This window comes from Amblyraja radiata, chromosome 10, assembly GCF_010909765.2.
Source record: "Amblyraja radiata isolate CabotCenter1 chromosome 10, sAmbRad1.1.pri, whole genome shotgun sequence".
In the NCBI taxonomy this organism is placed as follows: Eukaryota; Metazoa; Chordata; class Chondrichthyes; order Rajiformes; family Rajidae; genus Amblyraja; species Amblyraja radiata.
This window is the reverse complement of record NC_045965.1, coordinates 59,682,089-59,698,995: the sequence shown is the minus strand read 5'-3', so window position 1 is coordinate 59,698,995 and position 16,907 is coordinate 59,682,089. Positions and strand designations below refer to the sequence as shown.

Sequence of the window (16,907 nt, the reverse complement as noted above, 5' to 3'; positions counted from 1 at the left end):
TTGTAAAAACAAGCCTGAAGGCTTTGTGTCTCAATGCAAGGAGCATTCGTAATAAGGTGGATGAGTTGAGTGTGCAGATAGCTATTAACGACTATGATATAGTTGGGATCACGGAGACATGGCTCCAGGGTGACCAAGGCTGGGAGCTCAACATCCAGGGATATTCAATATTCAGGAGGGATAGACAGAAAGGCAAAGGAGGTGGGGTAGCGTTGCTGGTTAGAGAGCAGATTAACGCAATAGAAAGGAAGGACATTAGCTTTGAGGATGTGGAATCGATATGGGTAGAGCTGCGAAACACTAAGGGGCAGAAAACGCTAGTGGGAGTTGTGTACAGGCCACCTAACAGTAGTAGTGGAGTTGGGGATGGCATCAAACAGGAAATTAGAAATGCGTGCAACAAAGGAAAAACAGTTATAATGGGTGACTTCAATCTACATATAGATTGGGTGAATCAAATTGGCAAGGGTGCTGAGGAAGAGGATTTCTTGGAATGTATGCGGGATAGTTTTCTAAACCAACATGTAGAGGAACCAACGAGAGAGCAGGCTATTCTAGACTGGGTATTGAGTAATGAGGAAGGGTTAGTTAGCAGTCTTGTTGTGCGTGGCCCCTTGGGCAAGAGTGACCATAATATGGTTGAGTTCTTCATTAGGATGGAGAGTGACATCATTAATTCAGAAACAAGGGTCCTGAACTTAAAGAAAGGTAACTTTGAGGGTATGAGACGTGAATTGGCCAAGATAGACTGGCGATTGATTCTTAATGGGTTGACGGTGGATATGCAATGGAAGGCATTTAAAGACTGCATGGATGAACTGCAACAATTGTTCATCCCAGTTTGGCAAAAGAATAAATCAGGGAAGGTAGTGCATCCGTGGATAACAAGGGAAATCAGGGATAGTATCAAAACAAAAGATGAAGCGTACAAATTAGCCAGAAAAAGCAGCCTACCAGAGGACTGGGAGAAATTCAGAGACCAGCAGAGGAGGACAAAGGGCTTAATTAGGAAAGGGAAAATAGATTATGAAAGAAAACTGTCAGGGAACATAAAAAATGACTGCAAAAGCTTTTATAGATATGTGAAGAGAAAAAGATTAGTTAAAACAAATGTAGGTCCCTTGCAGTCAGAAACGGGTGAATTGATCATGGGGAACAAGGACATGGCAGACCAATTGAATAACTACTTTGGTTCTGTCTTCACTAAGGAAGACATAAATAATCTGCCGGAAATAGCAGGGGACCGGGGGTGAAATGAGATGGAGGAACTGAGTGAAATCCAGGTTAGCCGGGAAGTGGTGTTAGGTAAATTGAATGGATTAAAGGCCGATAAATCCCCAGGGCCAGATAGGCTGCATCCTAGAGTACTTAAGGAAGTAGCCCCAGAAATTGTTTTTTTTTTAGATTAGATAGCCTTTATTGTCATTCAGACCGTAGTCTGAACGAAATTGAAGCAGTCATACATACAATACAATAAAAAACAACAATAAACACATATTAACATCCACCACAGTGAGTCCACCCAACATCTCCTCACTGTGATGGAGGCAAAAGTCTTAGGTCTCCAGTCTCTTCCCTCCTCTTCTCCCTCTGCGCTGAGGCGATACCCCCCGGGCAATGTTACAACTGTCCCGCGGCTCAAACACCGCGGTCCGGGGTGGTCGAAGCTGCTGCCCACCAGTCCTGCTGACGCAGGCGCTGGCTCGCGGCCGAACCCCGGACTCAGGCCACCGCCGCCAGAACGCCGTCCCAGCCACCGGAGCACCGTTCCAGCCCCGAGCCGGATCGCCCTCACGTGAGTACCGTTACCGTTTCAGCCTCGCGCCAGGCCGCCCCGACATGGGCGCCGCTCCTCCCTCGGGCTGGGAGCGCCGACATGGGCGCAGTACCTCACTCGGGCTGGGAACGCCGTACCTCCCCGAGCTCGGCCACTCCGACGGGAGCACCGTTCCTTCCTCGGGCCGGCCGTCCTCACGGGAGCGTCACAGCCCCTCACGAAAGCACTGTTCCAGGCCCGAGCCGGGCCGTCCTCACGGGAGCGAGCCCAGTGCGAGTCCTGGCGGGCTCTGCCTCCTGAGCCTCGAGGTCGCCAGCTCCGCCATTAGGCCTCAGCGCAGACGGAGGCAGAGAAGGGGAATACGACAAAAAAGTCGCATTCCCCCGCAGGGAGAGACAGCAAGCCCCGTTTCAACCCACCCCCCCCCAAAAACAGAAACTAAAAACCAAAACTAGACTAACCAAAACGAAAATAAACAACACAAAAAACACAAAACAAACAGGACTGCCGGAGAGCCGCTGCAGCCAGAGCCGCGCCGCCACTAAGCAATCCAAATAGTGGATGCATTAGTGATAATTTTTCAAAACTCTTTAGATTCTGGAGTAGTTCCTGAGGATTGGAGGGTAGCTAATGTAACACCACTTTTTAAAAAGGGAGGGAGAGAGAAAACGGGGAATTACAGACCAGTTAGTCTAACATCGGTAGTGGGGAAACTAGAGTCAGTTATTAAAGATGGGATAGCAGCACATTTGGAAAGTGGTGAAATCATTGGACAAAGTCAGCATGGATTTATGAAGGGTAAATCATGTCTGACGAATCTTATAGAATTTTTCGAGGATGTAACTGGTAGAGTGGATAAGGGAGAACCAGTGGATGTGTTATATCTGGACTTTCAGAAGGCTTTCGACAAGGTCCCACATAAGAGATTAGTATACAAACTTAAAGCATACGGTATTGGGGGTTCAGTATTGATGTGGATAGAGAACTGGCTGGCAGACAGGAAGCAAAAAGTAGGAGTAAACGGGTCCTTTTCACAATGGCAGGCAGTGACTAGTGGGGTACCACAAGGCTCAGTTCTGGGACCCCAGCTATTTACGATATATATTAATGATTTGGACGAGGGAATTGAATGCAACATCTCCAAGTTTGTGGATGACACGAAGCTGGGGGGCAGTGTTAGCTGTGAGGAGAATGCTAGGAGGCTGCAAGGTGACTTGGATAGGCTGGGTGAGTGGGCAAATGCATGGCAGATGCAGTATAATGTGGATAAATGTGGGGTTATCCACTTTGGTGGCAAAAACAGGAAAGTAGATTATTATCTGAATGGTGGCCGATTAGGAAAGGGGGAGATGCAACGAGACCTGGGTGTCATGGTACACCAGTCATTAAAAGTGGGCATGCAGGTGCAGCAGGCAGTGAAAAAGGCGAATGGTATGTTAGCATTCATAGCAAAAGGATTTGAGTATAGGAGCAGGGAGGTTCTACTGCAGTTGTACAGGGTCTTGGTGAGACCACACCTGGAGTATTGCGTACAGTTTTGGTCTCCTAATCTGAGGAAAGACATTCTTGCCATAGAGGGAGTACAGAGAAGGTTCACCAGACTGATTCCTGGGATGTCAGGACTTTCATATGAAGAAAGACTGGATAGACTCGGTTTGTACTCGCTAGAATTTAGAAGATTGAGGGGGGGATCTTATAGAAACGTACAAAATTCTTAAGGGGTTGGACAGGCTAGATGCAGGAAGATTGTTCCCGATGTTGGGGAAGTCCAGAACAAGGGGTCACAGTTTAAGGATAAAGGGGAAATCTTTTAGGACCGAGATGAGGAAAACTTTTTTCACACAGAGAGTGGTGAATCTGTGGAATTCTCTCCCGCAGAAGGTAGTTGAGGCCAGTTCATTGGCTATATTTAAGAGGGAGTTAGATGTGGCCCTTGTGGCTAAAGGGATCAGGGGGTATGGAGAGAAGGCAGGTACAGGATACTGAGTTGGATGATCAGCCATGATCATATTGAATGGCGGTGCAGGCTCGAAGGGCCGAATGGCCTACTCCTGCACCTATTTTCTATGTTTCTATTACAGATAGGTAGATTCAGCCCTGACTTAATAAAATTTATTCAAATGAATGAATATTTTCAGACTCAAATTGGACATTACATATGTAAAGCAGGTGCATTTTTAAACATTTACAATTTTTGACTTTGCTCATCCCTTGAAAATATCCATTTCAACTAAATATTCATTAACTCACAACTTGCCAAATGCATCAATAACCAAAGATACTTTAAGATTTGACCTCATGCTGGCACCAACAGTTGACTTTGGCAATCTCCCATTTACTTTATCCCAGAAAGAGTTTGGTTATACAGAATCGTGTTTTACAAAATAGGAAGAAATTTGGGCCATTATGAAAACACATACCTGCAGATTCAGGGATAGTTTCTTCACAACTGTGATCAGGCAACTGAACCATCCTATCACAAACTAGAGAGCGGTCCTGATCTCTACCTCATCGGAGACCCTCGGATTATCATTAATCGGACTTTATCTTGCACTAAATGTTATTCCCTCTATCCTGTAACTAATCTGTACACTGTGGGCTGCTTGATTGTAATCATGTATAGTCTTTCCGCTAACTCAACAAAATAAAGGTTTTCACAGCATGTGCAACAATAAACTAAATTAAACTAAACTAAATCAATACTAGCTCCTAGCAGAATACCATCAAATCCATTCCCCAATGGCCTTGCAAATCATTCTCGTGTTTGTTTATGAAGGCACTGCTTGTCTATGTTTCCAACAGCCTTGCAGGCAGTAAACTCAAGGTCTAAACACAATGCATTTTTTTCACATCCTCAATGCAAACCTTATTCTCTATTAGGCAGTAATAGAACATGTGTAAGACAAAAATTCATGCAAATTTATACGCTTTAAGCAATTCTTTATATCTTTCCACATTTACTACTAACATTGTGTAAAGAAACATTACTGATTACAATTTGAAAAGGAAACCAATAAGCATATGCATACTAATGACACAAAATTGACGACAAATGCAAGACATTACAATGCTCTTTTAATCAAATGTTTGTGTAGCATCGTAATGAGACCCTTCAGGAAATGACAGACTGCTTAACCCTCCGCAAAACAATTAATCACAAACCTTGATTATCCCTTGGTAATGCTGCAGTAATATGGAAATGCCCGTGTTTTCAGAACCTGTTCTGCAGCGCTTTCAAGCCAACATTTCCTTTGACACACTGATTTTTTTTTCTGCTCAAGGTCACAGATATTAGCTTGTTAGATGTGCAGAAGACCATTTGTATAATGATTCCTTCCAAAAGTGATATTTCAAAATCAACCTTCCAGATAAGCAAAAGTTCATTTTTGATGTTATTATAAAAACAGCTTTTATCACCGGCAGTTTGTTTGCTGGTCTGCTATTCGGTAGACTGGATTTTGAATGACATATTCTGCAAAGTCTTGCTAACGGATTGTTACATGTTGGTGGCAGTGTAACACTGCACAGCAGGATGCAATGAACATTTACTCAGTCATAACGTGTGGAAACAGGCCCTTCGGCCCAACTTGCTCCCACAGACCAAGGTGTCCCATCTACACTAGTTCCACCTGCCTGCATTTGATCCATATCCCTCTAAACTTGTCCCATCATGTGCCTGTCTAAATGTCTCTTAAAAGATGCAACAGCACCTGCCTCAACTACCTCCTCTGGCAGAATACCTTTCAGAATATCCTTCTGAAAATGCATTTGTGACAGAGCTTAAAATAGAGTGCTCGGTTCTGGAAGTAGACTCTGTGGTGTGTCAGTAACAATGAAGGTAAGCGACAGCATGTTGCATTAGAATCGTGTGCCAAAAATCATGATATGAGGCCGAGTGATTTTGGAAAATGGCTCCAGAGACCAGAAATAGAGATGAGAAAATGGATAAGAGCCTGGAGGCAATTGTAAGGGAGAGAAAACAACATTAAACCAGACTGGACTCCCAGTCTAGAACACAAACAAAGCAAGTAGACAGCAACAAAGTGGGCCAACCACGTATAAGAGATAAAACTATGAATAAAACTGGTTTATTTCATATAAACAGCACCTGCTTCAATTTGCTCCCTAATGTAAAATAGGGGCCAATATAAAAATATCACTAATTAAAAATCAAAAGAAATGCAAATTATGTTGCTTCATCATCACTGGTTTTAAAGGATAGCATGGTCGTGCAACATTTGGTTAACAAAAGTGCATCTCTGGGCACTAAAAGCTGTTGAGATAACTCCAAGGCCACAGACATTCAGGTCAGGCATTGACAAACACAGATTAACAGATAAGATACAGGTTGGATCCAAACGGCAGGAACGTGGATCATAGGTGATTGTGAATGTTGAGCAACAAAGTGCTGCATGCTGTAGGGCAATGTTACTTTCAGTTTTTCTTCCAAAATAAAAAGGGAGCAAGTTAAGTTTCATTTCTTTCAAGCAACACTCTCAGTGATATAAGGCAGAAGAAAACCAAAAATAGCCACAGTGTATACAGATTTCATAATATGTTTTACAGATCACTGCACATAATGTAAAGACTTATTTTACCTACAACCAGTCCACATTCAGGGCAGATCATATCCCCAGCACGGTAATCTTCAACCAGTATGGCATCTGGATGGTTTGGACACAGCACTTTAGGCAACGGATCACCACTGAAAGGAAATAAGCAACTTCAATATCTAACTATATCTGTTTGTAATAATCAAAACTAAAATAAACCCATTGATTTAAAGTCATGTATTTCCTCACACAGTCAACAGAATAACAGTTTAAGTCCAGTTCACCCTTTAGTCTGCAGAATTTCATCAATGCCAATCACAGCAGAGCATATTTAGCAGAAAGAATGCGCCTTTGTCAAAGAGGTTTCATTTGCTTCAGCATCAATGAGCCAACATGTGACATGTCAGCGGGTGAAAAGGACAGCTCTGAATACAAACATTACCCCAGAAGAAATCTGGGAAAACATGGAAATAAAATGTATCAAGGGGGTAAATAAAACATGCCAGAATTACAAAGCAATGAAGATCTATGTCACTCAGCTATCAGCTAGATTAAGTAATAGTAATTACATAAAAATCTCAATCTGTTAGGGTGAATTCCAAAAATAATTCCCAATTAAAATGTCAATTCCCAATGTACTACAGAGAGTGAGTGCCAAAGAACTTGCTCCAAACATTTAAACTTTAGGGCATTTTCAAAGCATGTTCGATTGGTTTGGGAGAAAACAGTCTGCATGGAAAACCCATTCAAAACATGCGATATGGAGTCTCTCATTCACAAATAATTACATTCTCTTCAACAATACTACTTGAAAAAGCAAGTTCAAGGCTGCAATAGCTGAGCATGACTACATTAAAAAATAATGATCTTATATTACGTTAAATTGACTTGCAAAGTAACATTAAAATTGTTTAAAACCATGATTTGATCAGAAACATCATCAACTGTGATTGGTAATGTTAAATTATATCAGCTGTTTGCGTTGACCATACTGACTGGTTGCATCAAGGCATGGTTCGACAACACAAAAGCCTAAATTCAAAGTAGGCTGCAGAGAGTGCTGGACATTGTCCTATTCAAAATGGGCACAGACCCCCTCCCACCATCTGAAGGATCTACAGGAAATGCTACATCAAAACAGCTAATATCAAAGACCTCCATCACACTGGCCACACATTTTCTCGCAGCTTCCATTGGAAAGAAGGTACAAGACTTCATTATCACATTTTTAATATCTCAACAACTAGAACTGGATGTACATAAAGTGTGATCAAACCACAGTACGAAGCTATTTTGGCTGAAGAACCTCTCACTTGCATTCTACCAATCACACTACCTGGTTTAACATGCACCTCCCATCTCAAATGACTGACCTACGATGGTTCAATACAGGAATTCTCATCATTCCCATTCCACATCATATAACATTTTAATAGCAATCATGATGCATGCACATCTAATGCTTACTTTCTGCCGTACATTGTTCTTTCTCCTGACATGTCTGCAACTCAATGATTTAAATCTATTTAATTTACATTCTATCTTTGTCCCATGCCCTCTCCTGACATGTCTGAAGGGTCTCGACCCGAAACGTCGCCCATTCCTTCTCTCCAGAGATGCTGCCTCACATCCTGAGTATTCCAGCATTTTGTGTCTACCTTCAATGATTTAAATGGTTCCTCCATTTTGCGAGGCATTACTGTAATTTAACACTTACCAACAAGTATTTAGTATTTCCCCCACTGACAGAACTCAAAAGGTATACTAAAATGTTTTTTTTTTTCCTTTTCACAGCCATTGGCAAAATCCACACAATGACCCTTCTGTATGTTTATTTTAAATTACATAGTCAGAAGGGTGCGAAAGCTGGTTTCTTAAAGCAATTGCACAAGAAGAATGTCTGTTTTTGTGCAATTCCATCACATCACCCCTCAGCCCCCAAAGCTCCAGAGAAACCAAACCAAAGGCTTGTGGGCTTGAGTAATAGCAATGTTCTTTTGCTGCATTCTTCAAGATACTACATATTGTGTTATCCCAACAGTATTATGTGGGGAGTTCCAGGTCTGGACACTCGAGTACTGATCTTGGCTACAACTTAGTTGTAAATGTAACTTGAGATGCCAACCCAAGAGTAAGCTTTTCAATAGACAATAGGTGCAGGAGTAGGCCATTTGGCCCTTCGAGCCAGCACCGCCATTCAATGTGATCATGGCTGATCATCCCCAATCAGTACCCCGTTCCTGCCTTCTCCCCATATCCCGACTCCACTATTTTTAAGAGCTCTATCTAGCTCTCTCTTGAAAGCATCCAGAGAACCTGCCTCCATCGCCCTCTGAGGCAGAGAATTCCACAGACGCACCACTCTGTGAGAAAAAGTGTTTCCTCATCTCCGTTCTAAATGGCTTACTCCTTATTCTGTAGCCCCTGGTTCTGGACTCCCCCAACATCGGGAACATGTTTCCTGCCTCTAGCGTGTCCAAGCCCTTAACAATCTTATATGTTTCAATGAGATACCCTCTCATCCTTCTAAACTCCAGAGTGTACAAGCCCAGCTGCTCCATTTTCTCAGCATATGACAGTCGCGCCATCCCGGGAATTAACCTTGTAAACCTACGCTGCACTCACTCAATAGCAAGAATATCCTTCCTCAAATCTTCGGCTGTCCTCTCAACAAATTACGAGGCTGGAAGGCTAGGATGTATACAATGTTTTTTTTTCTACAAACCGAGAATTATTTTAGTATTAGAAACACAGAAAATAGGTGCAGGAGTAGGTCATTCGGCCCTTCGAGCCAGCACCGCCATTCAATATGATCATGGCTGATCATCCAAAATCAATACCCGGTTCCTGCTTTTCCCCCCATATCCCTTGATTTCTTTAGCCCCACGAGCTAAATCTAACTCTCTCTTGAACACTATTCTACAGAGATATATTGGGGCCAAAATTACCAAATGCGATCAACTCAGCATACACTGAAAATCACTGTGGCATACTTGATTTGTTGGGCTCAACGACTAATGGTGGAGAGTACTGATAATACAGTTTATAAGTAATACAGATTTTCATGCTTCCGTGACCTGTCTCGGAGTTGTCATGCGCAATTATTGCCCATCGTGAATTGTTGAGATGGCAGCAGTGAACTCTACCTCACTGCTGTCTGGATTGGAAAACATTAGCTGCAAGGAGAGGTTGGACAAGCTTGGATTGTTTTCTCTGGAGGCCGAGAGGTGAAGCAATAGAAGTACATAATATTATGAGTGGTGTAGAGTCTTCCACCCCCCCCCCACCCCCGGAACACAGTGCCGGGGAAATGGTGTAACCAGACACAATAACAACATTTAAGAGACATTTAGATATGCATATGAACAGGCAGGGAATGGAAGGATATAGACATGTGCAGGCAAGGTGGAATTAATTTAAATTGAGACATCTTGGGCCAAAGGGCTTATTTTTTTGCTGCACTGTATATACTATAATGTTATCCCAACAGCATTATGTGGAGAATTCCAGGTCAGGACACTCAAGTATTGATCTTGGCTACAACTTAGCTACAAATGTAGCGGAGATGCATCCCAAGAGAAAGCTTTTCAACCGTCCTCTCAAAAAAGAGGCTAATCTCGGCATAATTTAGCTGATGAATTGCATACATTAGAGCTGCACATATAGTATTGACAAATCATCCATTCCAAACTATTCTTTTTTTCTTCTGCACTTTAGAAAATCCCCAAACTCTGTCTGTTAGCTACCGCACGCAAGTGCACAGACCAGCTATGGGAGTATGCGTGGACATCTTTAAACTCTCACTATTCTAATCTGAGGCTCCCATCTTCAAAGGTTTCAAAGGTCTTTTATTGTCACGTGTGCCGATTAAGGTGAACAGTATAATCCCAGTGTCAAAGGCAGGCAAGTTTACATGCCTTCATGACCATCACTTCTGAAATCCATCTTGAAGTGCTTCAAGAGGCTGGTCACAGCACACATCAGCTCCAGCCTCCCAGATAGTGCACAGCAGAAGCCAGCACTCAGTGCAAAAGCAGGAAACATGTTACCGATGTTGGGGGAGTCCAGAACCAGGGGCCACAGTTTAAGAATAAGGGGCAAGCCATTTAGAACGGAGACGAGGAAACACTTTTTCTCACAGAGAGTTGTGAGTCTGTGGAATTCTCTGCCTCAGAGGGAGGCAGAGGCCAGTTCTCTGGATACTTTCAAGAGAGAGCTAGATAAGGCTGTTTAAAGATAGCGGAGTCTGGGAATATGGGGAGAAGGCACGAATGGGGTACTGATTAAGGATGATCAGCCATGATCACGTTGATTGGCGGTGCTGGCTCGAAGGGCCGAATGGCCTACTCCTGCTGTCTATTGTCATAGCACTCGTCCTTGAAATATTTGGATAACAAGGACACCCATATCAGAATCCAATTTCTTCACAACCATAATTCCAGCCAACTCTCCTTCAAGCTCCTGGATTTTGGAGTCAGCAACCCTCTCTGCAACTGGATCTTTGACTTTCTGACCCATAAACTGCAATCAGGACATGTGATAAAACATCCTCCACGATAATTCTCAACACGTGTGTCCTACACAGCTGCGTTGTTGACCCCTTATAATCTCCCTATACGCTAGTAACTGTGCAACCAAATTCTGCTCTAACTCCATTACAGGTTTGTAGATGACACCACTATAATGGTTTGGATCTTGCAATGATAACATGGTGTACAGGAAAGACAGAGCTTAAGTAGCATGGTGTCAAAGCAACAACCTCTCCCTCAATATTAGCAAATGAAGGAGCTGATCAATGACCAGGAAACAAAGTGGAGTATACGCCCCAGCCTGGATCAATGGTACCGAAGTAAAGATGGGCAAGAGCCTCAAGTTCCGAGGTATAAATATCACCAAAAATGTGTCCTGTTCAGACCACATTGATGCCACGACCAAGATATCAGACAAACACCTCTACATAGAAGGCTAAGGAAATTCAACATGTCTGCAATGGCTCTTACCAATTTCTATAGATGCACCACAGAAAGCACCCTCTCCAGATACATCGCAGCTTATGGCAACTGCTCTGCTTAACACAGCAAGAAATTGCAGAGAGTTGTGAATGAAGCTCAGTTATTAATGAAACTACCCCCCTCGTGCATTAACTGTGTCTGCAATAAGCGAGTTCGGTATTCCGACTGCACATGCACAGGTTATTGGTCGCTCTGGATAAACACTCTCGACCCTAACCAGCCGCTGCTGTTTTACTAGAATGTTGCCTGGGTTTCAGCAACTAAGTTACAGAGAAAGGTTGAACAAGTTAGGGCTTTATTCTTTGGAGCGCAGAAGGTTAAGGGGGGACTTGATAGAGGTCTTTAATATGATGAGAGGGATAGACAGAGTTGACGTGGATAAGCTTTTCCCACTGAGAGTAGGGAAGATTCAAACAAGGGGACATGACTTGAGAATTAAGGGACTGAAGTTTAGGGGTAACATGAGGGGGAACTTCTTTACTCAGAGAGTGGTGGCTGTATGGAATGAGCTTCCAGTGAAGGTGGTGGAGGCAGGTTCGTTTTTATCATTTAAAAATAAATTGGATAGTTATATGGACAGGAAAGGAATGGAGGGTTATGGTCTGAGCGCAGGTATATGGGACTAGGGGAGAATACGTATTCGGCACGGACTAGAAGGGTCGAGATGGCCTGTTTCCATGCTGTAATTGTTATATGGTCATATGGAACATCAGGATCAGGATCTCTCTCCATATTTGTTTAGAATCCCCAACATTTCCTATTTTTAGTTCATATTTCCAGAGTCCACCAATTTAGTCTACTTTATTATTGGCTCTTTAGTCATTTCAGCCACTCCGTCCCTCACTATATACGTTATGTACTTTGCAACTAATATAGATTACATCAGGACAAATCAACCCACGTGAATGTAGAACAAATGCAATGTCACAGTCAGCACACTTTAATTTGAAATTGGTCTCTTATCTTTGTCTTGTTTGTCTGCTCAAACACCAATTAAAAATGGCATCTGCTATGACTTCACAATAGAATGATTGGGCACTTCTTCCCCCACAGGTATAAAAATTTACCCTCAACAGCTGCTTGTTGTTAGTGCATCCATTCCAGTGGAGCGTGCTGACTAGATTCAAAGTCATTTGCTATGCTTAGAAGCATTTAGACAGACATTTCTAATGCAGGCAAACTGGATGATGGTGGAGAGGCAAAAAGCTTGATAGACACAAAAAGCTGGAGTAACTCAGCGGGACAGGCAGCATCTCTGGAGAGAAGGAACAGGTGATGTTTAGGGAAAGTTTGGCATGGAAGTGGCAAGCCACAGGGCCCGTTTCTGTGCTGTATAACAAACTCAAGACTGTTGCAGAGGCTGAACAAGGAACCCAACCCAAATCGTTGCATATCAATTCCGTGACCTGACCTGACTGCCTGACCCGCTGATTTACACCAGCACCTTCGCTGAGTTCTGCTGTGAAGGTAGCTGCATAGATTGAGCAGAAATTGCCGCCTGTACAATAATCACAGTGCACTCCATAATGTTTGGGACAAAGACCCGTCATTTATTTATTGTTTATACATGCCCCCCCCCCATTTCAGTGCACCATAATGTTTGGGACAGCAATGTCATGTAAATGAAAGTAGTCATGTTTAGTATTTCATTGCATATCCTTTGCAGGCAATAACTGCTTTAAGTCTGTGATTCATGGACATCACCAATTGCTAGGTGTCTTCTCTGATCTTCGTCTTTCGTGTCCATCTTCCATGTTTTAAATGTAATATCGCTGTCATCGTCCGTCCTGAAAAGGACGCAAGCTTCCAGCGACAATCAGTGGGAGCCATCACTTGTTGCAATAGATGATGGTGGTAGCAGAATTAGCTTGGGATACTTCCAGTTTCCAGCCACACGACGTGGACGCTTCTGCTATGGGGCCTCTTCTCTGGTGATGCTCTGCCAGGCCTATATTGCAGTCATCTTTAACTTATGCTTGTTTTGGGGACTTATCCCCTTCAGTTGGCTCTTCAGCATGTAAAAGGCATGCTCAATTGGGTTCAGATCGGGTGATCGACTTGGCTACTCAAGAATTTACCATTTTTTAGCTTTGGAAAAACTCCTTTGTTGCTTTAGCAGTATGTTTGAGATCATTGTCTTGCTGCAGAATGAACCGCTGGCCAATGAGTTTTGAGGCATTTGTTTAATATTGAGCAGATAGGATGTGTCTATACACCTCAGAATTCATTATGCTACCACCATCATCAATGAAGATAAGTGAGCCAGTACCTTCAGCAGCCATACATGCCCAGGCCATAACACCCCACCACCTGTTTCACAGCTGAGGTGGTATGCTTTGGATCTTGGGCCGTTCCTTCTCTCCTCCATACTTTGCTCTTGCCATCACTGGTACAAGTTAATCTTGTCTCATCTGTCCACAAGTACTTCTTGGCAAACTGTAACCTGGCCATCCTATTTTTGCGGCTAACCAGTGGTTTGCATCTTGCAGTGCATTCTTTTCATTGAGTCTTCTGCGGACAGTGGTCATTGACAAATCCACACCTGACTCCTAAAGAGTGTTTCTGATCTGTCGGACAGGTGTTTGGGGATTTTTCTTTATTATACAGAGAATTCTTCTGTCATCAGCTGTGGAGGTCTTCCTTGGCCTGCCAGTCCCTTTGCTATTTGTAAGCTCACTGGTGCTCCTTTCTTCTTAATGATGTTCCAAACAGTTGATTTTGGTAAGCCTATGGTTTGTCTGATGTCTAACAGTTTTATTCTTGTTTCTCCGTCTCATAATGGCTTCTTTGACTCTCATTGGCGCAACTTTGGTCCTCGTGTTGATAAACAGCAATAAAAGTTTCCAAAGATGATGGAAAGACTGGAGGAAAAACTAGGTGCTGAGAGCTCTTATACCTGCATTAAGGAGGCAGTTAAACACACCTGAGCAATTACAAACACTTGTGTGTCCCAAACATTATGGTGCCCTGAAATGGGGAGGGGACGGGAACACGACTATGTAGAAACACTGCTGTAGTTTCTACATGGTGAAACCAAAATGTATAAAAAATACCCTTTAATAAAATCTGACAATGTGCACTTTAACCACATGTGATTTTTTTTCTATTACAAATGTCAAATTGTGTACAGAGGCAAATGAAGGGTCTTTGTCCCAAACATTATGGAGGGCACTGTACATCAACCAACCCCCATTCTCCACCTGATCAGTACCCTCCCCATCTGCCTCATCTCCCTTCCACTCACAACCCCAACCCCACCACTCGCTGCCCCAAAGCATCCCAAAATACGACAGGATGGTGTGAGAATGGACCTTGAAACAATCAGAATTTAATTGGCAATGCTCCCCACCCTCATCTACCCTGCATTCTCCCTCCCCGTCCCATCCCCTTCTCTTCCCTGCACAATCTGTCTGTGCCCTCCCCTCGTCAGCCCCCAATGCCACCCACTCACCTCTCTCCTTCCCTTCCCTACCCCCTCCTGCTTGTTCAGACCGCGCTCCCCCCCCCCCCCGCCGTCTGCATAACCTCCTGCCCCTCCCCCACCTTCTCACCCCAAATCACTTCTCCCCACTACCCCTCGCCCCCTTTTTTCGCCCACAACCACATCCCTCCTCCCCTCACACTCTTGCCCCCTCTTCCCACTTCTCCTCCCTGTCCCCTCGTCCCCTCCTCTCGCTCACTCCCTACCCCCTTCTCCCTGTCCCCTCAACCTCTCCCTCACACTCCGTGCCCTCAACCCTTCCTCTCACTCCCTCCTCAACCCCTCCACTCCGTCCCCTCAACCCTTCTCCCTCCCCACTGCCCGTCACCCCCACACGGGGAGGGAGGATGGGGGGGTCTCCAGGCGCCATCACCTCAGCGAGAGACCCCCGCCCCACCGCCACGCTGCCGGCCTCCCTCCCCTCAGTAACACGGCGCTACCGTGATGGCGCCGGAGCCTCCCTCCTCCCTCTCTCCCCAGCCAAACTCGACATCGATGTCACGCGAGTACTTCGGTTTTTTAAATCCCCAATGTTACAACAATCGGCCGCCATCGCCGTGAATAAGGGAGGGAGGGGGCGGCGGGGGGATGAGAGGCAGCGACCAACAACACAGAGGAGCCGCCGACAACGACGACGACAACACGGCGCTGCCGCCATCGAGCGCGTCGTCCTTCCTTCCTTCTCCCCCCACACACACACACACTACAACAATCCGCCGCGGATGGAAGAGGGGGGGGGGGTCGGATAGCGATAAACACGCAGCCGACGTCGGCGATAAGAACAATTACACATTTGTTGCCGGTCGGCCCGGCCGCTTACCGACTACACGACGCCATGTTGCCCGCGGATGGAGGAGGAATAGAGAGGGAGGGAGTGAGTCGCCGCGGGTGGGAGGGGCTCGCGGATGGATGGGGGAGGGGGGAGGGGAGTGAGTGAGTCGCCGCGCACCCGCACCCGCCGCGGAGGAGGAGGAGAAGGGAATGAGTCTCCGCAGCGGGGGGAGAGAGAGAGAGTGCGTGAGAGAGTGAGTTAGTCGCCGCGGATGGAGTAAGGCGAGTGAGAAAGGAGGAGAGGAAGGAGGGAGGGAAGGAAGGAAAGGAGGGAGTGGGGAAGGGAAGGAAAGGAGGGAGGGAGTGAGGCGCCGCGGCCTCCGTTTATAACGCCGCGGTCACGTGCCACGTCAGGCCGCACGCGTCAATAACTCCTGAACGTGACCGGGCCCCGCCCCCAGTTCCACAAACCTGCCCCCCCCCCCCCCCCCCCTGCACTCAGTGTTGATGCACAAACCTGCCTGCCCCCCCCCCTGCACTCAGTGTTGATGCACAAACCTGCCCCCCCTCCCTGCAATCAGTGTTGATGCACAAACCTGCCTGCCCCCCCCCCTGCACTCAGTGTTGATGCACAAACCTGCCCCCCCCCCCCCTGCACTCAGTGTTGATGCACAAACCTGCCCCCCCCCTGCACTCAGTGTTGATGCACAAACCTGCCCCTCCCCTCCCTGCACTCAGTGTTGATGCACAAACCTGCCTGCCTGCCCCCCCCCCTGCACTCAGTGTTGATGCACAAACCTGCCTGCCCCCCCCCCCTGCACTCAGTGTTGATGCACAAACCTGCCCCCTTCCCTGCACTCAGTGTTGATGCACAAACCTGCCCCCCCCTCCCTGCACCCAGTGTTGATGCACAAACCTGCCCCCCCTGCACTCAGTGTTGATGCACAAACCTGCCTGCCCCCCCCCTGCACTCAGTGTTGATGCACAAACCTGCCCTCCCCTGCACTCAGTGTTGATGCACAAACCTGCCCCCCCCTGCACTCAGTGTTGATGCACAAACCTGCCCCCCCCCCTGCACTCAGTGTTGATGCACAAACCTGCCCCCCCCCCTGCACTCAGTGTTGATGCACAAACCTGCCTCCACCCCCCCCTGCACTCAGTGTTGATGCACAAACCTGCCCCCTTCCCTGCACTCAGTGTTGATGCACAAGCCTGCCCCCCCTGCACTCAGTGTTGATGCACAAGCCTGCCCCCCCTGCACTCAGTGTTCCACAAACCTGACCCCCTACACTCAGTGTTGATGCACAAGCCTG

The 16,907-nt window shown here is 45.7% G+C and overlaps 1 protein-coding gene across 1 annotated transcript in view; it reads right to left on the bottom strand.

Annotated features, from left to right (window-relative positions):
* gtf2b (general transcription factor IIB) overlaps positions 1-16,000 on the bottom strand; it is a 28,682-nt gene extending 12,682 nt beyond the window's left edge. The window contains exons 1-2 of the mRNA XM_033029003.1: positions 15,644-16,000; positions 6,376-6,482 (exon numbers count right to left, since the gene is read on the bottom strand). Coding sequence (XP_032884894.1) covers positions 6,376-6,482; positions 15,644-15,660 — 124 coding nt within the window. The 5' untranslated portion in view covers positions 15,661-16,000. The remainder of the gene's footprint in view (positions 1-6,375; positions 6,483-15,643) is intronic.
* Positions 16,001-16,907: the final 907 nt, after the last annotated feature.